Source organism: Pangasianodon hypophthalmus, chromosome 17 (genome assembly GCF_027358585.1).
Source record: "Pangasianodon hypophthalmus isolate fPanHyp1 chromosome 17, fPanHyp1.pri, whole genome shotgun sequence".
Lineage (NCBI taxonomy): Eukaryota > Metazoa > Chordata > Actinopteri > Siluriformes > Pangasiidae > Pangasianodon > Pangasianodon hypophthalmus.
This window is the reverse complement of record NC_069726.1, coordinates 18,995,863-19,019,303: the sequence shown is the minus strand read 5'-3', so window position 1 is coordinate 19,019,303 and position 23,441 is coordinate 18,995,863. Positions and strand designations below refer to the sequence as shown.

At 38.2% G+C, this 23,441-nt stretch overlaps 1 protein-coding gene across 1 annotated transcript in view; it reads left to right on the top strand.

Moving 5' to 3' along the window:
• bmp1b (bone morphogenetic protein 1b) overlaps positions 1-23,441 on the top strand; it is a 28,249-nt gene that overhangs the window by 1,791 nt on the left and 3,017 nt on the right. The window contains exons 2-17 of the mRNA XM_026942724.3: positions 4,563-4,676; positions 4,825-4,989; positions 7,748-7,865; positions 8,060-8,238; positions 8,548-8,653; positions 9,864-9,988; positions 12,869-12,984; positions 13,955-14,057; positions 14,532-14,648; positions 15,938-16,083; positions 16,372-16,567; positions 18,229-18,354; positions 18,632-18,795; positions 19,118-19,286; positions 19,712-19,837; positions 23,247-23,374. Coding sequence (XP_026798525.3) covers positions 4,563-4,676; positions 4,825-4,989; positions 7,748-7,865; positions 8,060-8,238; positions 8,548-8,653; positions 9,864-9,988; positions 12,869-12,984; positions 13,955-14,057; positions 14,532-14,648; positions 15,938-16,083; positions 16,372-16,567; positions 18,229-18,354; positions 18,632-18,795; positions 19,118-19,286; positions 19,712-19,837; positions 23,247-23,374 — 2,198 coding nt within the window. The remainder of the gene's footprint in view (positions 1-4,562; positions 4,677-4,824; positions 4,990-7,747; positions 7,866-8,059; positions 8,239-8,547; positions 8,654-9,863; positions 9,989-12,868; positions 12,985-13,954; positions 14,058-14,531; positions 14,649-15,937; positions 16,084-16,371; positions 16,568-18,228; positions 18,355-18,631; positions 18,796-19,117; positions 19,287-19,711; positions 19,838-23,246; positions 23,375-23,441) is intronic.

Genomic DNA, 23,441 nt, shown 5'->3' with positions numbered 1-23,441 from the left:
ATCATACCCTTCAAAGCTCATCTTCATGGAGTGTGTAGAGTGATTGTTTACACACACAGCATGCTCAGCACCTGTTATTAGTGACAAGTCATTTTCCCCAGATTGCATGATTGCATGCCAACATTGGCCTCTGGCTAGAAAGGTAGTATAATCTGAGAGAAATGTTGATATTCCTGACAGTTCTGACAGTTCTTAAAACCACCTAAGTGATTTGAAACATCTATATATTTTGGTTTTATCTCCTACTGCTTAAGGAACACTTCACACACACACACACACACACACTAAAAATCATGTACTAATTATAATTTTACTACCTTATTATGAAGTGTTTTATTTCTCTTATAGCAATTAAAAAAAATACATAAAAAAAATCATTTTTTCAAAAAAATTTCATTTTTTCACTATGTATATTAAAATATATATATTTTAATCCGTTTATTATTAGTCTTATATTATGTGAAGCGTGCTCCACAAAAGTCCCTGCCAATGATCTGTTACTATAGAAACAATACAGTATTAGAATTAGCACATTAATATAAACCTGTGATTTGCCTACTGACAGAGCTGCAGTTATAGAAAATTAATCACCACTTTCTGATTAACCGGTTTCAAGAACTCATATGCAGCTTAGACAAGAGTTTAAACAAAACTTGGTTTTGTTTGTGAATAGCACACACACATACAGTACACACACACTCTGCCTCGGCCTTTATTCACGCATCTAATAAATTGAGTATGGAATTTACCATGCTGCGTTAAGCCATGCTAATCCACAGAACAATCACTAACCTCCTTTTACAGGAAAAACACACATATCTGTCTGCATCTGTGTGTGAAAATGATTTGGCCCACATTGTGTTATTACTGAATTGATGCCTGAACAAAGAACTGCAGCCAATTTTACACATCATTTTGATCACATTAAAGCTCATCTTCAGGGAGAGTGTACGGTGTTTAGACACACAGCATGCCCAACGTCCATTATTACTAACAAGCCATCTTGTCAGGCTGCATGATATCCTGCCCTCTTTGGCCTTGGGCTAAGAAGATAATAAAATTTTGTACAACATCAGCGTTGCATCACAGCATGCAAACTTCAACTTTGTAAGTGGTGAATACTGAAAAAGTGAGCTGTTCACATGAAATCTTCCTGGAAACAAGGCGAACACGTCGCTTCAACTTTGTAAGTGGTGAGCTGTTCACATGAAATCTTCCTGGAAACAAGGCGAACACGTCGCTTCAACTTTGTAAGTGGTGAGCTGTTCACATGAAATCTTCCTGGAAACAAGGCGAACACATCGCTTCAACTTTGTAAGTGGTGAGCTGTTCACATGAAATCTTCCTGGAAACAAGGTGATTTACATCGCTTCATTCATCCCTTCGTTGTTTCTATAGCAACTTCATGCTGAAGTGCTGTGCCACTTGACAGGAGAAATTCTTATGGTAGAAAGCTCAATCAAACTATTAGCAAGTCTTCTATTCATTTTCCAGATGTACAGCTGATTACACCTACAATTATAGAAAAAAAAATCCCATGGTGCTGAAAAATTCATCTCAGTCTTTCGGCCAAAACACTGACTGAGATGGTTAAACTGGTAGACCATTTCTGCCTGGTGGAAAGAAAATACTTTCTGAATTACTGCTACTAATTTTACAATGAATAGAATAGAATATCTTTATTGTCAATGCACAAGTACAATGAAACTGAGTTTGCAACTTACTTACTAGATGCTAGAAAGTACAAAGCAGCAACAAAACCAGTGCATTATGGGAATGTAGATATGGAGTCTTCATAAATGACATAATGTGGGTAAATGTATTATTCCCTGAGAACACACATTTATCCACATTGTGTTATCTATGAAGACTCCATATCGACATTCCTGCTTCTAGTAGAATGTTTAAGAAAATGACACAACAGTAGAGCAGTTAGAAAATCTCAAACATTATTGATCAAGTAATAAGGAATAACTTACCAGCTGACATAGATGGTCTACCAGCTGGTTTTGGCAGCTGGTAGCCGGTCAGACTAAGCTGGATTTGTCAGGAGGTCATGCAGAAAAAAGCACCTGTGATTTTAATGTCTGTGTTAGTATAGTTTAATGTCAGACATTTTATACTGCTACATGCAACAGTGCGGTCGTCATTATTCATTTCATTCCTGATGAGCATGTTTGTGTTGTTTCCCAGCTGATTCGCTTCACCAGCATTTAAACATACAGAAGTGCAGTCCATTTATCATTGCCTCAGAGCTAAATGATTTGAATATAGCTGAAAACAAATTAATCTCTTAAAACATCTAGAGATTTGAAACTGTGAAGCCCTCCTGCTTTACTCTCACAGTTAGAGTAGAACATGTGGTGGGTTTTCTAAATCCCTTAGCAGCAGGATTTCAAATTTCAGTGCTTTAATTAAACACACTGTGTGTGTGAGACTCTTGTGAGTGTGTCTGATTGGTGATGGACTGACTCTACTCTGATTGGATATGTGTGTGGGGTGGGTGGGTGTCAGAATGATGACAGAGTTTGTGGGCATGTCCTGGTTAATAGTACATGTGTGTGACCCTTGGTGAAGGAGTGTGTGACGTAAGTGCAGCATTCTTATAGTCATTATCTGAGGTCTTCATTAGGAACTGCTTGTTATGTCGCTGATTCTAGGACGTGTGTGTGTGTGAATGTGTGTTTTTCTTTTTTTTGGATATATTAGGCAGCAAGTGAATAGTCAGTTCTTGAAGTTGATGTGTTGAAAGCAGGAAAAGTGTAAGGGCCAAATTGTGATGGCTAGAGGGTCAGAGCATCTCCAAAATGGCAGGTCTTATGGCGTGTTCCTGGTATGCAGTGGTTAGTATCTACCAAAAGTGGTCCAAGGAAGGACAATCGGTGAACCGACAAAAGGGTCATGGGTGCGCAAGGCTCACTGATGCGTGTGGGGAGTGAAGGCTAGCCTGTCTAGTTCAATTCCACACAAGAGCTACTGTAGAACAAATTGCTGAAAAAGTTAATGCTGGCTATGATAGAAAGGTGTCAGGACATACAGTGCATTGCAGCTTGCAGTGTATGGGGCTGTGAATGTAGACTGGTCAGAATGCCCATGCTCCTACAATGGGCACGTGAGCATCAGAACTGGACCATGGAGCAATGAAAGACGGTGGCCTGGTCTGACGAATCACATTTTCTTTTACATCATGTGGATGGCCGGGTGTGTGTGCATTGTGTAACTGGGAAGAGATGGCACCAGGATGCACTATGAAAGAAGGCAAGCCGGTGGAGGCAGTGTGACGCTCTGGGTAATGTTCTGCTGGCAAACCTAACATTCATGTGGGTGTTACTTTGACACGTACCACATACCTAAACATTGTTGCAGACCAAGTACACCCCTTCGTGGCAAGGGTGTTCCCTAATGGCAGTGGCCTCTTTCAGCAGAATAATGTGTCCTGCCCCCAAAAAAAAAATTGTTCAGGAATTGTTTTTGTAACATTACAATTGTAAAGAGCTCAAGGTGTTGACTTGGCCTCCAATTTTCCCAGACCTAAATCTGATCGAGCATCTGTGGGATGTGCTGGACAAACAAGTCCGATCCATGGAGGCCCTACCTTGCAACTTACAGGATTTAAAGGATCTGCTGTTGGTGCCAGATACCACAGCACACCTTCAGTGGTCTTGTGGAGTCCATGCCTCGATGGGTCAGAGCTGTTTTGGCAGCAAAAGGGGGACCCCTTTTAGGCAGGTGGTTTTAATGTTATGGCTAATTGAGATATATATGTATCTATATATATACTATATATATACTAATTAATATTATTGAAATTGATTATTTAAATCTGATATTGAAAAAGTGATTTATAAACTGATCTATTCTGATTAAAGAACTAATTTAACATTGGTTTAAACATTTATTTATACTGATTAAAAAGCCGATTTTGGTGGATCAGGAAAAGAGAAACAAACACAGATATAGATAATGATGGAGGAAAAGAGAGGCAGAAACACAGATACAGATAGTGATGGAAGAGAGGCAGAAACACAGATACAGGTAGTGATGGAAGAAAAGAGAGGCAGAAGCACAGATACAGATAGAGGCTGAAAGATAGACAAAGAGACGAGTCAGAGAAATAAAGGGAGAAACAGGAAAAAATAGGGAGCAGAGGTGAGGGCTGTCACGCGCACCAAATGTGTTCTGGTCAACAATTGAAAGGATAAAAGGGACTTTTTTTCTGAATCCTGTCTTTTGAACTAGATTGATGCTTGGTTTTGTTTTGCCTGCATGGTTTGATTTGTTAGGAAATCACGTCTTTGTCTGAAAAGAAGCTGCTTGTTCACACGGATTACTGCATCATGACCGAGCACTATGAATCTGACTGAAAAAAACACAATATTGTCCTTTAAATAATTTAAATGCTGTCAGTTAAGCTTCCTGTGAAGTCTAAGAACAATGGTCTTTGTTATGGTCACACTAAAAAATCCACTTACAAGCAAAATGAATTTTTAAGTGAGAGAATAGTGCTTGGTGATACTATTAGCTTGTTCCTAACATTAGCTGGTGTTGTGGTTTTGTTTCAGTGGCATTTGTGGGAGACATTGCTCTGGACAAGGACGACCTGCGCTTCTTCAGACGAGACTGGAATGTGAAAGACCTTCCACACACCATCTCACACTCTAATAACACTGACACAGGTGTGTTTGTGTGTGTGTGTGTGTGTGGGTGGGTATATGTGTAGACTTCAGTATGTTGTTATTGACTAACAAACATTTGTGCTCTCATTATCCAAATGCAGTGCAGTGTGTTCTTCCTTCCTTTTCTCTCCATTGTTTAATCTTTCAGCCAACAGAAATGGAGAAATGGACGCCACATCCAACAGGAGCCGACGGAGCAGTGAATTTTGGGACAGTGTGAAGATTTCTCGTAGGAAGAGAGCTGCTACTGCCAAGACTGAGAGAATTTGGCCTGATGGTGTCATTCCTTACATCATCAGTGCCAATTTCAGTGGTGAGACTTCCTCATAATGACACACACACCTAAAAACATGCTTTTTCACTGCTCCCTTTTACATTTCGCTCCATTACAGCAGTGATGTCTCCATGAATTTGATATGTTTATGAGATAATGGAGCTAACATGAGAGAAGAGAATCTTGAGTCCATATATGAGCGCTTTCATTTCTATTTCTATAGGATAAGAGTGTTACAAATTAATCGCTGGCTTTATCTCAGTGTGTAGTCTGTAGTCTGCAGTGATACTGATCCCTTTTCTAATGCACTTGAATTTAGATGGAAAGAAATGGTCCTTAAGATGGAATTAAGATGGTCTTAACCAATGAAATTACACCAGTAGGCATAGATGGCTTTCTACTGGTGCACTGTTTTCATATCACATGTAGTACATGTAAATAGAAAGTAGTGTCGTTAATCACAAATGGCTTTTTATTGTAGCTGTAGTGTACTATTTGCATACGCTGTGTATCATTCATATGTACCATCAATTATTATCAGGAAAAAAAAATCCAAATGGAAATGTTTTATTTTAGCCTTCTAAAATAAGCTTATCAAAACTCATGTTAAACTTTTTGGATAAGATCTATTTAAAATTTTTAATCTTTACACCATTTTCTCCCAATGTTTCCTAACTACAGTATATGACCAAAATTATGTGTGCATCTAATCATCACCCCCATATGTGGTTCTTCCCCAAACTGTTGCCATAGAGTGAAAGCACACCTTTGAATACAATGTCTTTGTATGCTGTAGCATTACAATTTCCCTTCACTGGAACTAAGAGGCCCAAACCTGTCCCAGCATGACAATGCACAAAGTGAGCTCCATGAAGATGTAATCTGTCAAGGTTGGAGTGGAAGAACTCAAGTGGCCTGCACAGAGCCCTGACCTCAACCCCACTGAAAACTTTGGGATGACCAAATCCCCAGTCACGCTTCAAAATCTAGTGGAAAGCCTTCCCAGAAGAGTGGAGGTTTTTATAAAAGCAAAGGGAGGACTAAATCTGGAATGGGATGTTCAACAAGCACATATGGGTGTGATGGTCAGGTGTCCACATACTTTTGGCCATATAGTGTAGCTTTCTTTTCACACAGCTGCTACCAGCCAGGGAGTCTGAAGACAAGCACATGCTTCCTCCAAAACACATTTTTTCAAATTGCTATTGTAACACACTCGGAGGAGAGGGGCTATCTACCCTCTTCCGCAAACCATACATGAGCCTACAGATTCCCACAATCGGATAGTGTCACTGTGATTGACAGGGGAGAGAACAATACTATCCCTCCCATCTGCTGTTTTGGACTCACAGCTATGGTGTTGTCAGTATTTTTATCATCATGATCTCCCGACGATAAGGCAAACACTTTTCTGTTGTTCCACTCAGGAGCCCTAATTTTCTTATTAAATATGCAATGAAAAAAAGGGGTGTTCCTAAATGTTATATTACATGTAATACTTTCTAATAGAACTCTGCTTTTTCTTAAATGCTATAGTGAACTATGCAGTTGCAGCAATGCCTTAAAAATGTCTGTGTTTACAAATAGAAGATTTACATGCATTCCAACTCAACTAAGAAACATAAAATCAAGTTAATATATTTTAAATAATGAACATTTGAATGCAATTTCTAAAGCCACAATAGACACTCTAACCTCATTTGGTTGTACTGCCTATTAGAGTACATCTTCATCCTTTTAGCTGGCTTGCATGTGCAGTATCAAAGTTAATGCACACACTCAAGTCATCTACACCCACACATGCCTGACAATATATAAACTGCATCATTGTTTCCTAGAAAGCAAGGACAGAGCCTGAGTGTTCAAACAGCCATCTGTAGTGATCTGGATGCATTACCAGGATAAACACTGATCACACATCCACTACGAACGATAAAAAAAAAACAGATGAATATGATTTACGAACTGTGCTGTCTGTCTGTTTGTAATAATTATTATATTTTTTGAGCCATTAGTAATTCTGTCACAGATTTTAGATTTGATTTTTTGATTAAGGTCACATTATACCATGGCCACAGAAAATATTTCTATCAGATTGGCTGTTAAATCTACCAAAAGTAGCTGTCAACTGCACATAATATACTATGTAAGTATGTTAGAATGTATCGCTAACAGCAATAATAAATAATGGTTTATTAAAGGCTTATATTCAGGCCTAGAATAAATAAAGTACCATACTTAGTGATACAGTAGATAACACATGCACAAGCTAATGTCAGTTATTCTCACAACTTTTAAGACACTCTTGCAAGCCAGACCTAGCTTTGCTATGGAGTCTGGAATTTTTCATCGATAAATATGGTCAAGAACTGACTGTTTTCACAGAAAGAGACAAGGCAGATGGCCATCTTTTTCCCGCAGCAAACACACAAGATCATCTGGTTTACTCACTACAAAATCTCTTTAATGACGTAAAAACAGAATTACCTGAACATTTTTCATTGCAGTGACCAAAAAAAGCTTATTGCATCACAATGTTCAAAAGTTGTTTAAAAGAGTGTTCAAAGTTACAATTTCCATGTGCGTAGAGCCAATCTGATTGCAATCTTCACGATCCTGAAGCCCGTGGCCAGAAAAGTGTACAAAAGATATTAGATGGTCTTATAAACAAAGCACTTGAGGCTGAGAGTACTTTTAAGGTGATGAAATAAAAATGCAGCATTGATACAAATGAAATTATATTGCCGTGACTAAAAAAAAGACACTGTTTTTTTTTTTTTTTAATTCCTCTTCTCAGGCAGTCAGAGAGCCATCTTTAAACAGGCCATGCGGCATTGGGAGCGACATGTCTGTGTAACGTTCGTAGAAAGAACGGCTGAGGAAAGCTACATCATCTTCACCTACCGGCCATGTGGGTAAGAACACACAAGCTTTAGACATGTACCAATATAAAGATTCGTTTTTATTATTCTTTCATCCACATTATCATATTTTCGTGTGGCGAACAGAATTATTGAATAACAACACCCCAGATTTTATTTCAGGACTACATATGCACTATGTGTATTTCAGAATCAATGTTTTTTTTTTGTTTGTTTTTTTTTTTTAGATGTTGTTCTTATGTGGGTCGGCGGGGTGATGGACCCCAGGCTATCTCCATTGGCAAAAACTGCGATAAATTCGGCATTGTAGTTCACGAGCTGGGTCATGTGATTGGCTTCTGGCATGAACACACCCGGCCAGACCGAGACACACACGTCAGCATTATAAGAGAGAACATACAGCCAGGTAACACTCTGTCTGTGACACAGCTGTATACTTAACTGTAGCATGGATACTATAGATTTGATAAGATAAGATAAGATTCCTTTACTGTTACTGTACAATGAGACATTTGTACCTAAGAACTGTTGCTGTGATGATAATACTCATAGTGAACACACCTTTCGACTCACTTGGTACTGCTTGCCTTTATAATGTACGAGATTATGATGTACAAGCTGCTTCATGACAATGTCTGTACACATAAATTTGAATTGAACTGACCTGAGTGAATACATATCAGCTGTGTTGGCCTTCACTCTGTAATGTGTGTAGGCCAGGAGTATAATTTCCTGAAGATGGAGCCGGATGAGGTGAACTCATTAGGAGAGACGTATGACTTCGACAGCATCATGCACTACTCCACAAACACATTCTCTAGGTGTGATAACCTTATATCACTCCTTTTAATGTATTCTTTTCTTTATTTATGCTTCTTGATAAAACACATGGAGACAGAGAGCTCATTCACAGCCAGACTTGTGATAGATACAACACACATATATGACAATAAATAAATAAATAAATAAAATGGTTGGTTCGTTTTTTAAGGAAAAATACATTAACACTGCAACAGATAGAAAACATCATAATCCAAACAATCCTCTAATGATTCTTTTATTAAAAGTAAAGGACTAAAATTTTATCCCTTCCAAAATCCTCCTCTGATAGATTTGTTTTATTGTGCATCAACTTCAACTCAATCAGGAATATAACACTATAACATATACACTTAATCAAGCAGACAAATGAAAATAACTGAAGAAATCTCTCTGAGGGTTCATGTGGATTCATTATAATTAATATATTCAGCCAAACCGAGTAAGCGCTCTGTAGTAATTAACGCCCCGGGTTAGCACAAGGAGGTGTAAACGGATTATAGAGGTACACAGCTGTTTCATACTGAAAGCCGACATAAAATAAATGAAAACAAGTTCCAGCAGCATCACCTCAGGGGTTATTCATAGTTATAGAAATACATATTTCTAAATTAATGAACACAGAATCAAGCCAGAAACACAATCACAATAATCCCACCACCTCCATTACCACCTAAGAGAGAGAAAGAGAGGGATGGAGGGAAAGGATGAGGCAGGGAGACAGAGGGAAGGGGAGAGACACAATGATCTGAGAGAGGGCAAAATAGTAAACAAATGTAAGTAAATAATAATAATAATAATAATAATAATAATAATAATAATAATATATTAAAAAGTATCAATATAAATAGATAAATTCTAACAACTTTAAAAGAGTGATATATAATAAATATTATTAAGTAATATACAGTACATAATATAATTAAATGTGTATAATATATAAAATAAAAGCTTAAAAGAGTACTAGGAAACTTCTACAAATTAGATTTGCCAGGTGTCCTGCTCCAAATGTCCTGTGGACAAGAAATTATGTTACACAAATGATAAATTATGTTACATAAATGTTACATTAACAATATATAAATAAATAAATATATATATATATATATATATATATATATATATATATATATATATATATATATATATATATATTCCCATGACCCAGATCAAAATGATCTGCTGAAAATCTGTAATACATGTGTATTACAGAAGCATCCTTCTTGATACAATTCTGCCTCGGTATGATGTGAATGGAATCAGACCCTCTATTGGTCAGAGGATGAGACTGAGCAAAGGAGACATCACTCAAGCACAGAAGCTCTACAAGTGTCCTAGTAAGTGTATCGTTATCCTGCAGGGAACAAATGTTTCCAGTTCTGACTAGTTCCAAATGTGAGCAACTGAGAGCAGCAGGAACATTCTGACAGTGCTATCTCAACATTCTGTCAGTGCCATCTCAACATTCTGTCAGTGCTATCTCAACATTCTGACAGTGCTATCTCAACATTCTGTCAGTGCTATCTCAACATTCTGTCAGTGCTATCTCAACATTCTGACAGTGCTATCTCAACATTCTGTCAGTGCTATCTCAACATTCTGACAGTGCTATCTCAACATTCTGACAGTGCTATCTCAACATTCTGTCAGTGCTATCTCAACATTCTGACAGTGCTATCTCAACATTCTGTCAGTGCTATCTCAACATTCTGTCAGTGCTATCTCAACATTCTGACAGTGCTATCTCAACATTCTGACAGTGCTATCTCAACATTCTGTCAGTGCTATCTCAACATTCTGACAGTGCTATCAAAAGAACAAATAAACAGCAGCTTTTCTCAACCTGGATTATGGGCAGATAATGGTTTATGGGTAGATGAACATCACAGTAGACAATTTTACCAGCCAGTTGTCACTTGGGAGAAATCTGAATGACTTGAACCATACACATGAACCCTAGGCTAAACAATTATTTAATTATTTCATAACAAAATCAAAATGATAAAGAATAGTAAGAGTTACCTGCAAATCCTGCATACGCTGTGTACGTGACAACAAAATATCTACTGCCTAGCTGGCACAGGAGTTCTCCCAAGTGGGACAAAATGGCTTACTAATTGTAGCTGTTTGAATATTTTGTTCCTTGTCTATGAAGCAATTCAACCAATTCAACATACATTTGTGTAAGCCTTCTAGCTTGGATTCTGAACAAACTGCATCTCTTGTGATAGTTGTCTACACCTTTATCCTTATTAAAGTTTTATGATCTATGAATATACATAAATTTTTACTTACTTAATCCTCATGTTATGCCTCATCCCAGGTAAGACCCATCTGTTTTAACTTGGCTATCACTGTCCCTCCGTGGGCTACTTTTAGGATACAGTCTTGGTCCATTCCGAGTACATGCCCAAGCCATCGGAGCAAACAAGAAGAGGATGGGAGACCTAATTATACCTGTTGCACACCTGACTCCACCGGGAACCATTTTGAGAGGTCAATGATTACACTGTCAATGATGACACTGCATTCAAATTGCTGGTAAACATCCCAATCAGTGTGAGATTCTTTGGAGGAACTCTATATGATTGCAAAATCTTCCATAGGGTGTCACAATGTAGGTTATCAAGAGCTTTCTGGAAGTCAATGAAATTTATGTAAACTGGGGTATTTCATTCCAAACACTGGTCAGTAATGTTCCTCAGGGAAAAAATCTGATTTATACATCCTCTTCTTTTCCTGAATTCTGCTTGCTCCTGCCTCAGCCTGGTGTCAATGGCTGCATCAATTGGACCAATAAAGACTCTGCAGAAAACCTTTAATGGTGTAGAAAGCAGTGTAATGCCTCATCAGATTTCACAGTTCTGGAGGTTGCCTTTTTGGGGGGAATTTGACAGTCAGTCCTTTTGCCCAGTCTCTGTCCCACATGGATCTGAACAGTTCTGTGAGCACATTTGTTGAGGTTTTAAGGTCAGCTTTCAACAGCTTGGCAGTGTTCCCACTCTTAATGGCTTTAATGGCATACCTGACTTCTACTTCAGTTGGGGGAGTAATGTCAATGTCAATACATCATCTACTAATGGAGGGTTAGCAGGGTGTTTGAGAACTTCACAAAAATGCTGTATCCATCTTTCTGCCTGCTTGTATTCTGATGTGAAGGATTTGCTATCTTTATCTTTGACAGGGGCAGAGGGACTGGTGTTCCTGCCACATAGTTTGCAATCTTGTACACAGCATTCATTTCACTTCTTGCAGTGGCAGTTTCTGCTTTTCTGGCTAACTCCTCTACAAAAGATCTCCTGTCATTTCTGGCACTCCTTTTGACCTCCTTATCTTGTTCTTACACAATTTTGGACCTGCCCCCAGAGCCTCAGTGATCAGTTGCTCAACATCTTGGCTTTTTGTTGTTGGTTCCAGGTGTTATCCACTCCTTTTTCTTGTTCTTTCTGTAGCCTAAAATATTAATGGTCTTTTCAGAATAGATGTTCTTAATGGCGTCCCATTTGGTCATGATGTCTGGGTGCTAGTCAGCTGTGTCAGCCAGGGCACTGAAATGATTTCTCAATTCCAAAGTAAACTCCTTGCTCGTGTTGGGGCATTTCAGCTTAGCAATGTCAAGTTGTTTCCTATGCTGTCAAGTTGTTTCCTATGCAGACACCATCAAGTTGTTTCCTATGCTGTCAAGTTGTTTCCTATGCTGACACCATCAAGTTGTTTCCTATGCTGACACCATCAAGTTGTTTCCTATGCTGTCAAGTTGTTTCCTATGCTGACACCATCAAGTTGTTTCCTATGCTGACACCATCAAGTTGTTTCCTATGATGGTCACTGTCAAAAGATAATAATCACTGTTGATGTCAGCCCCACTGTTGATGTCGAACATCTTGGAGAGACCTTCTTGTTGATTAAGATGTGGACAATTTGGTTGGTTGTTAACCCATCAGGTGATGTTCATGTGAGTTTGTAGATATTCTTATCTGGGACACCATATGAAATTAGATTACCTGAGCTCAGCTCACAGTTTACCTAAACCAAGATTGCCATAGTTCCTGCCCCTTGAGCTTCCACCTAGTTTAACATCTATATACCCATCTCCTATTTTTTCAACATTTTTTCCCTTCAGCTATATGACGCCTTAAACAGCTATGCCCTGGGAATGGATTCATCGGTAACAGAATTCAATTCCTTTAACATATAACATTGTGTTTTGTGAGCAGAGTGTGGCGAGAGTCTGCAAGATAGCTCTGGAAATTTCTCTTCTCCTGGATTCCCTAATGGATATGCTGCATACACACACTGTGTATGGAGTATCTCTGTTACACCTGGAGAAAAGGTAAAACACACAGACACAAGTGTCAGATGAGGCAGCATTTAGAGAATTACTGATATAGCTATCTTCTGATTCACCTCCTATCTCACTAATAGGCAACATTCCATTACAATTAACAACACAAATCTCCTGTTAATCCAGGTTTATACTGTACAATTTTCAGCCTGATTTTGCTGTTGCTTATCATAAAATCACACATCGTAAAAGAATTCTTTAGCCATGAGATTGGGCCTTAGAATGCATAATGTTACATGTTTACCAGTGAGCAATTTTGTACCATTGCGACCAAAGAAGGCAACAACAAAAATTTTGCGGTGTCGGAAAATTTATATTAAAATCTCAGAGTGTCACTGCTGCTACGATACTCATCCAAAAAGCCACTAATAAGAAGTTCAGTACATGCTGAAGTAAGACAGTGGTGATAGTGAAATGTAAACAAATCATGCTAATGGACAGAAAGAAATCCTTACTACATCAGATCCATTTGAAGAATGTTTATTTGATTTTGTGCACGAGCCTGGATCATGCTGATTGATGACATAAGCAGAAGTAGTAAGGTCTATTGGTACATGATCATATTACCGTGGACAGTTTTGCACTGTTTCTTATAGAATTTGGCCATTATTGAGCTCATGTCGTACAGTGTAACAAGTAATCATTTTGAAAGACAGCTTATTCAAGGTTTCCCTCAGGGCTGTCCTGGCCATTATATAGAGACCAACATTTTGACATGTCAAATGAAATGCAAATGTCAGTCAAGACACACTGTAAGAGATGATTTCATTAAAATCTTGGCCCAATTCAATAAGAGCCTGTGCAATAACATGTGTTCTCCATGTGTGTGAATTCTAGCCTATAGTTTAGCATTGTGAAAACTGTCTGCTGGTGCTATTTTTACAGTTTCAGTAAGTAGCTAAATTGCTATTAATTGCTCCCTTTTTTTGTCACCATTGTGTCTGGCTGTCTGTATTAGATAATCCTTAACTTCACCTCCATGGAGCTCTACCAAAGTCATCTTTGCTGGTATGATTACGTGGAGGTGCGAGATGGATACTGGAGGAAATCTCCTTTAATAGGTATTTCACCTTGCAGCTGATTCTTATTGATCAAACATACATTACTTAAAACTGTGACAAATTGGGTAACACACATAACACATACACCCCTAACATGCGTACAAAATTTGACGAGGCACTGGGCCAACAAGGGCATCATTTAAGTTAAATGTGATCAGCTATTATCAAATTTGATGATGTCATATTATCACTATCATTTGTTTTCACTTCTTCAGCTCAATATACTGCATAGCATTAACTCCTGTTTGTAATTTCACAATATAAAAGTCAGGCTAATTTTAGATTACTTGCATACTTAACTAGCTTATTAATATCAGATTAAGTGCTAGTGCTCTAGAGGTAGCATTAACATTAGCATTAACATTTCTGAGATGCACATCAGATATTGAGTCAGTAGGGATACTCAATAATAACAAATAATTGCAGGTCTTGGTTTGGAGTGTAAAATGCTTATATCTGTGTTTTTGGATTCAGGCCGTTTTTGTGGAGATCAGGTTCCAGAGTCTCTCGTTTCCACTAACAGTCGTTTGTGGATTGAGTTTCGCAGCAGCAGTAACTGGGTCGGAAAAGGATTCTCCGCCATGTATGAAGGTACATTTGAAGTTTGATTCCTGGAGCAATGAGGTTAAAGTAACTTACAAGTAAGTTTAACCAAGTGCATTTCACACACTTGCTCAGTACTTCATTAAACATGATCTATGTAGAACATATAACCTGGTTAGACTCACAGAGGAGAATTCTGAATATTATGAATATTTAGCAATGCCTTATGGTCTGGTAAATGCCCCATGCAAAATCTAATCCTTTATAAAAGGCATTTTTGAAACCATGCTGGACCATTCCATTATTACTTACATAGATGATATTCTCATTACTCTGAGTCATTCTTGGAAGATATTAGACATGTCAGAAAAGTGCTGAAGTGTTGAAGAGACTCTTAAATAATAGCTTTTTGTGAATACTGAAAAATGTGACTTTCATAAGCAATCTCATTTCTCCAAATTGCATTTACCTCATTTGCCTAACACTTACCTAAAGCAACTTATAATTGAGACAAGAAACTAAGCAGCTGGCAGCTTACTGATGCTGGCATTTGATATTTCAACCTTCCAATCAGTAGCCCAATGCCTTAACCACAGCCCTGCAGTGGTAGCTGCATTACACCTGCATTGTATATGCCATACACTGGGACACTGATTATATCTATGTGCCAACTTCACAAAGGGACTCATTACATGGGCCTAATCCTCTCTTTATTCAGGTCACCCAGGTGAGACCAAGACTTACCAACTACCCCTATTGGTGGAACAGCATTACATTTAAATAACGTATCTAATTCTTTTATCTAAATTGACTTACATTTGACCCAGGATGTTCACCAGTTCATCTTATCTTGTTCTGTCTGTGCTCAGGTCTTAACAAGCATAACTCTCTGAGCAGTAAAGCTTCATCCCTTACCTATCACAGAATGCTCATGGTCCCTTATTGTGGTTGACTGTGTTTGACCACACAAACATTCTCAGAGCTGTGAATCAATTCTCCATGGCTGCTAGCTTCATCACACTGACAACATTAGGCTTTAGCAACTCTAGGCCTCCCATATTCCCTTGATAATTCCCTGGTAATCCAGTTCCCAGAATCCTTTGCCCACTATCATGGCCACATCTCTGATTTCCACCAGTTACAATTGTTAAAGTTCACCAGCCATCTGATTAGACTCACCTGTTTCTCATTTTGCCTTTTTATAAGGACATCTCAGTCTCTTTCATTCAGTTCCTCTCATAGCTTTCAATTCTACACATTTATCCCTTGTTCTCTGGTTTGTACAGATTTGTTTAGGGAACAATGTGTACATTTCATTTACATATTATTATTTGCAGCAATGTGTGGTGGGGAAATGGAAACTGACAGCGGACAGATTCAGTCACCTAACTACCCTGACGACTATCAGCCCAGTAAAGTTTGTGTGTGGAAGGTGACAGTGACTGAAGGGTTTCACGTGGCACTTTGCTTCCAGGCATTTGAAGTGAGAAAAGTATCTATAAAATGTTTATAACTCTGTAAATAATTGATGCTTTACACACTGTAACTGAGTTATGTAATCTTTGTAAGATAGAAATATCAGTCCAAATAAAAAACATATTTTCTTCCTATTGTCTCTCTTTGACTGAGAAAAAAATTGTACAGTCCTGTGTGAAAGTCTGAGTGCACACTAATGCAACATGAGGAACTTTTATTACATTTTATATGTTTGATAACTGGTAGTGCACTCCAATTTGTGGACTCAAATTGTCATTTTATTTCTGTTGCTCAGTTGGAGAGACATGACAGGTGTGCATATGATTACGTGGAGGTGCGTGATGGTAGCTCGGAGAGTGACCCACTCCTTGGACGATTCTGTGGCACCCAAAATCCCCAAGACATCAAAAGCAGCTCCAACCAACTCTGGATGAAGTTTGTATCAGATGGTTCTGTTAATAGAGGTGGATTTGCTGCAAACTTCTTTAAAGGTACATTTGATTTTAAAATGGTTATATTAAATGCCTAAAGTTGGTCCTAAATAGTTTAGCAATATCTAGGGGACAAAACACCTGAAATGTTCAGGGTCCCTATTGTTTTTGTAATGGTTCACTATTATTCCTACTCTTATTCTTCATCCTACCTTCGATGAATTGTTAAAAACTCCCGACTCTTGGTAGATTTCTTGGCATAATTTATGCGTAGAGACTATCCAGACACTGTTTATGTATATATTAAGTTTTTGGGTTTGTTTCTTTGTTTGCTGGTTGGATGGTTCAGTTTACCTAGTGCCTTGCTTACACCCAAGGTGTATAAGTGTATATAAGTGCATAAGGTTTATATGGCCAAAAGTTTGTGGGCACTTGACCATCACATCCATATGTGCATTATGAACATCCCATTCCAGATGTAGTCCCAACTTTGCTATAATAATAACCTCCACTCTTCTGGGAAGGCTTTCCACTAGGTTTGAAATGTGGCAGTGGGGAATTGCCCATTCAACCACAAGAGCATTAATGAGGTCAGGCCAACCATGTCTTCATGGAGCTCGCTTGGTGCACAGGGGCATTGTCATGCTGGAACAGGTTTGGGACCCTTAGTTCCAGTGAAAGGAAATCTTAGTGCTACAGCATACAAAAACATTCTATAGTTTGGGGAAGGAACACATATGGGTGTGATGGTCAGGTGTCCACATACTTTTGGCCATATAGTATACACAAAGTAAGATAAAATACAGGAAAAACATAAGCAGTACACATAAACATAACAAAGAAAAGACTAGTATGTGTGAAAAGGAATGCTTTCAACTGAGATTTGAAAGAAGCAGTAGAAGCACATTTCAAAGTTTGGAGGTCATGAAACTAACTGACCTGCTACCCTTTGAAGAAAGCCTGGTGTGCAGTACAACAAGATGTCTGCTTCCAGAAGCTCAGAAAAATTGGCAGGAGCAAGACTGCAAAGTGCTTTGAAAGTCAAAGAAGCTCTACAGCTCTACACTTCTAAAACTAAAGACATGAAGAAATAATCGTGGCTATCCTGTCTGGACTAAATTCCCAAAATGTTACGTGAAATGAACATTTTTGCTTAAGAGCCTCCATGGTCCACTATTTAGAATTTTTTAAGCACAATTTCTGTAATTGCTATACGCCTGCCCAATATCCACCAAATTGTTCCAAATTGTGAAAGAAATTTTGATGAATTGCTTATCATTGCACAAGAAAAAGTGGGGGACAGCAAAAATGTCAAATTCCCTTGAAGTTGAATCTTTATAAAAATGTACAATTACACTAAGAATTTACCATTTAACAATTTTAATAGGTACAGTGCTCATGAAAATATGTATATTTTTAATTACATATGCATATTTCCTTTGCCACAATTAAATTAAAAAGACAAAATTTACATCATGTAAATATGTGTGACAATAAGTTAAGAACAATCAAATTATACTTTATTGGAAGTTAAAGATGTTATACAAGAAAAGTTACATAATTATAACAAAGGTAATCATAAGCAGATTTAAATTACTAAACCAGAACTGGGTTAACGTCAACTACTATGCAAAATGTTTCTGGCAGTTCACGCAAAAGCAGTCTTTGTTCAGATAATTATACATTGTTTTTAATCATGTATGTTGACATTTTCTCTGTAGAGGTGGATGAATGTTCCAGGCCTGATAAAGGTCAGTGCATTCAGAGGTGTATTAATACGCTGGGTAGTTATCGATGTGCATGTGACCCCGGATACGAACTTGCCACCGACCAACGCAGCTGTGAGGGTGAGAGCATATCAATACAATACAAAACACACACACGCACAATTATTCATTCTCTGTGGATAAATTATTGTTGCTTATTGTTACTTATTGTGCTTGGAGCCACCAAAAATCCACTGTTTTACTGATATTTTAATTTCAGTGCAAGTGTATAATATGTTCTCGTTCCTACTGCTGTACTGTACAAGAGTTCTATTTAGTGCAGAGTCTGGTTAGAGAAAAATATGTTGTATGTTGATGATTTTTCTTTCTGTGTGTGTGTGTGCGTGCACGTGTGTAGCAGCTGCGTGTGGAGGTTTCCTCACCGCATTAAATGGCTCTGTGTTCAGTCCCGGCTGGCCTCATGAATACCCGCCTAATAAACACTGTGTGTGGCAGCTCATCGCTCCTCAACACTACACCATCACACTGCTGTTCCACAGCTTTGACACAGAGGGCAACGATGTCAGTGTGTGTGTGTGTGTGTGTGTGTGTGTGTGCATTATTTATAAGTTTATAAAGCTTTACCAATTTTTAGCTTTAACACATGCTGTGTTCACACATGCAACATTTAACACTGCATTAGAATTGCTGTGATAATATTAATTTCATATATTAATATAATATATTAATATATTATCTATTTATTTATCTATCTATATCTCTGTGGGTATTTGCCTTTTTGTCTTTATTTTTCATTATTTTATTATTTTATAAACTTTGTGAGACAACATTGAAGTAAAATGTGTCAGCTTGCTTTCATGTGCTTCCTCTGGATGACTTTTAGGTGTGTAAATATGATTATGTGGAGGTTCGCAGTGACTCCAGGCTTCATGGGAGATTCTGCGGAGCTGCAACTCCAGAGCCAATCACCTCCGACTCCAACATCCTGCACGTGGAGTTTAAATCCGACAGCACTGTGTCCCGCAGGGGTTTCACAGCGACCTTCTTCTCTGGTGAGCTATCTATCTATCTATCTATCTATCTGTCTGTCTGTCTGTCTGTTGTTCTGTCAACTGTAGAATTATTGGCACCCTTATGCCAAAATGATTACCTGTGAGGTATATTTTAACCATTAAACATGGTTCTTGAATAGCCAATAATCATTCATTCATTCATTCATTCATTCATCTTCAGTAGCCACTTTATCATTGTCAGGGTGGTGTTGGATCCAAAGCCTAATCCAAGAACCCTTCTAATGCATCTAACAAATCTAATATTTACAGTATCCTTCTTCTCTGGAAATTTTCTTGACTATCTATTGACAGACAGACAGACAGACAGATAGATAGATAGATAGATAGACAACAATGAGGAAAGAATGAATATAATCATATAAAATTGTATACTAGTAAATAAAACACTATGTTTTTCCCCGGAGATGTGGATGAGTGCTCCCAGGAGAATGGCGGGTGCCAGCACGAGTGTGTGAACACATTTGGGAGTTACAGCTGTCAGTGCCACAGTGGATTCACCTTACACACCAACATGCATGACTGCAAGGAAGGTACGCTTTCATACACACATATCCCTTATACACTAAAGTGTGCATTTCTTCCTCCTCTACAACGCAGTGTACAACTCATTAAAGCAGCCTTTAAAACAGATAGCAGTTTAATATACTACAGTGTAGTCCAGCATGCTTAAGTAGTGTGCAAACAGTTTGCCTTTAAATGAAAAGAGTTTCCTTTCTGACGAGTTTCTGATTAACTGTATGTCTGATGTCTCCCAGTCAAGGAGGGTAGAACTAACACAACGAAAATAAATGAAATGAAAGAGATGCTGTGGCAGTGAAACATGATGATGTTAAATTATAGCGCTTTGTGAATAGGTCACTGATTGTGGAATGATTGCGTAAATCAGAGTGGGAACTGTTGCCTGCATGGTCATTATTTAAACCACACACACACACACACACACACATAATTACGTTCAGAGTAGCTCTGTCAGACATAAAATGGGTAATTGGCACACTGTTCTCTATTAGCTCTCCTGGAATAATGCAGTGTGTGTCCACTGTCCTATTAAACTCCAATTTCAAGCCAGCTGTGATTATATAACCATAATTTGCCAATGACATATATGCCTCTATAGATTTAAAAAACTCTGCAAGATCAAGTGTCATAACTGTTTTAATGTTTAAATTGTTCATTTGTTGTAATTGTTTTAATGCAATGTATGTATGTATGTATGTATGTATATATATAATGTATATAGATTTTCATTTGATTAATGCCAGGTCAGTAAACAGGTGCACACAGCTAACCAACTGTGTGCTGTTGGTTAGCTGTGTGCACCTGTTTACTGACCTGGCATTAATCAAATGGAAATCTAAATACATAAAATTAATTAATTAAATAAATAAATATGAGAAACAGTAAATATATTGCTAAACTGGCCAGAGACATTCCTGTGTAAGCTACAAGGATGTTGTTTGGTATGGATGGCAGGAGTAATATTATAGTAATAAACTTTAGATATATTATAGTAATAAGAAATAAAGTAAAGAATATAAAGTATTTAGTGTCTGTATGGAGAGCAATGTAATGTCATTTCTAAAAGAACTTTTACTTTTTATATGAATACATAAGCATTGTGGGCTGTAGGTTTATGTGATATAATGATATTATCATCCCTACATGACATTCAGTACCGTTAATCGCATTAATGTATTACCAGGTTACACATTTTGCGTAGGATCTTCACAAAAAACATCGGAGTACACCTGTTTTCAATCACAAGTTCTCAATCAAAAATATGCCAAAAAGCAGTATTTTCTCCCCAAAAATGAGAGATGAGCAAATTGACATGTTAAACTGGAATGATCTGAGCAGGTGTTTTGAACTCTCCACTGTTAATAGACACTTCTTGAAACCCTGCTCACTTTCTGTCACAGTAAAAGGAGAATATTCTTCTGATGGTAAAAGGGTGCTTGACAATACAGTCAATCTGTCATCTATCAATTTCTATTGTATAACTTTTTGCATCTCTTTCACAAGAGAGCAAAAACAACTCATGTGATGATGCAGTCAGCTGTACACTGGAGAAACCTAGAGAAGATTGGTTGCTCATTTTGTCAAGCACCATTGTACCATCATAATATAGGACTTCTCCTTTCCAGTGATGAGACATTTCAACAGCAATGGATAGAGACATCTGTTTGCACTGTAGCAGAAGAGACAGTAAACTATTACTGCAGCGATGCATGAGAAGTGATGGGTGAAAAAACCGAGGGCCTGTGTTCTTAGAGGCTCTGTATAAATTTACCTGTTAAACATTTTGAATGGCAGGACCTCAAATGCCACAGATGGAAATGTGTCCTTGTCTCTGCAAGAGCAGCCCAAGCACTATTTAGCTAGAGGTGCAGGGCATTCCACTATTGCTTTTGCTACTGGTTCCCTGACAGGTTCCTCCCCAAGCAGATCTGATGTCTCAAATCAAAGGAGAGATTTGGCATCCCTTAGCCAGGTCACCCATGCCTGTATGTCTGACCCCTTGGACTGAATCACCAACTGAGGACTGTGACCTAGCAATCCATGAAACACTCCTAAAAGCAAGAGCCCCTAGCACACAGGCTTTGCATGCTCTTCGGTGGAAGCTGTTCCACAGATGGTGTGCACCTCATCAGCTGGTCTTGCCTAACTCCAAAGATACTATGTTTTCTTCAGGAACTACTAGACAGCAGCAAGTCTCCATCTGCACTAAAATTTTATATGGCTGCCATCACAGAGCACCAGAGCATAGTGGATTCCATCTCTTTGAATATGCTTATTATGTTTCTTTAAGGGGCAAGGCACCTTCATCTAATATGATTTGCCAAGAACCAGGAGTGGGATCTCTGCCTTGTACTGGAGTTCCTTTTTTACTAGCCTCTGCAGGATGCCAAACTGAAATGGGTATCTCTGAAAACAGTCTAGTGTTTCACTAAAGGTGAGACTGAACCAGCGGTGACTTGGCGAGAAGGTTCCAGGGAAAGATGACAGCTGTATTTATCGCAATTTCTATGTTATATTCCACTACATGAGTTTGTTTGAAGGTCTCAGCATGCACACAGTCACGCACAAGAAGGTGTGGACGTCATCCTCAATCCCCCTGATGGTTACATACGCAACTAGCATTATTTTATTGTCCCTTGTGCTATGCCTTTATTACACATTCCTGAACACTTTCTGACAATCACAGTGAGAATTAATGTGATGAAGCAGATGCTATTAGCAGTACAATGTGACCATGATAACTATGGCAATAGCTGTGTGTAACAAAAGGTCTGATTGTGGAGTGCAGTCAAGAATGCATTAATCATACTCCTGTGTCAGATGTCACACAGAAAATCCAGTATAGGGAAAATGAAGAATGCCACACTATAAGAGTCTAGAAGTACAAGAAAACAATTCTTTTGATTAGTTATCAAAACTAATATGGTGCTTTTGTATTTCCCCCAAATTTCTTTTGTATTTCTACAATATTTCCTCAGCGGTTATTGAAGCGATTCAATTTGGTCTCAATAACTTGGGGCACTTTCACTGTTTAAAAGTGCACAGTCCACAGATCTAATCTAGTGTTCACTTTGCATTTGTCTGAAGGCTATAACCGCAGCATTGCCCCATTAAACACTGATGAAAAATGCATAGTTATATAGAAGCCCCTCCTCAGCCAGTGCACACAAGCTATCATAAAGGTTTCATAAAACACAAACACAGGAGTATTCACAATAATAATATCACATAATAACATGACAGCTTTACATTACAGTCATACATAATTCTTGTTTTTGTTCATTACACTGGGAGACTGACATCCACCATTTAAACCTTCATTAAGATGTACAGTTCACTGTGGCATTTCTGATTTGAGATGAAATATTTTTTGCTGAAAGATTGTTTTTGTTTTTTTTGTTGTTGTGTTGGTACGTTCAGCCGGTTGTGACCAGGTGATCACCAGCATGCCTGTATCCATTATGAGCCCCAATTGGCCAGATAAATATCCCAATAAGAAGGTGTGCACTTGGGCCCTAACCACTACACCAGGCCACCGAATCAAACTGGTAAGTCCACGTTTCCTGTTCATTTTTCTACTAGTGTTGTTATTCCCAACGGAGCATACTGACACCC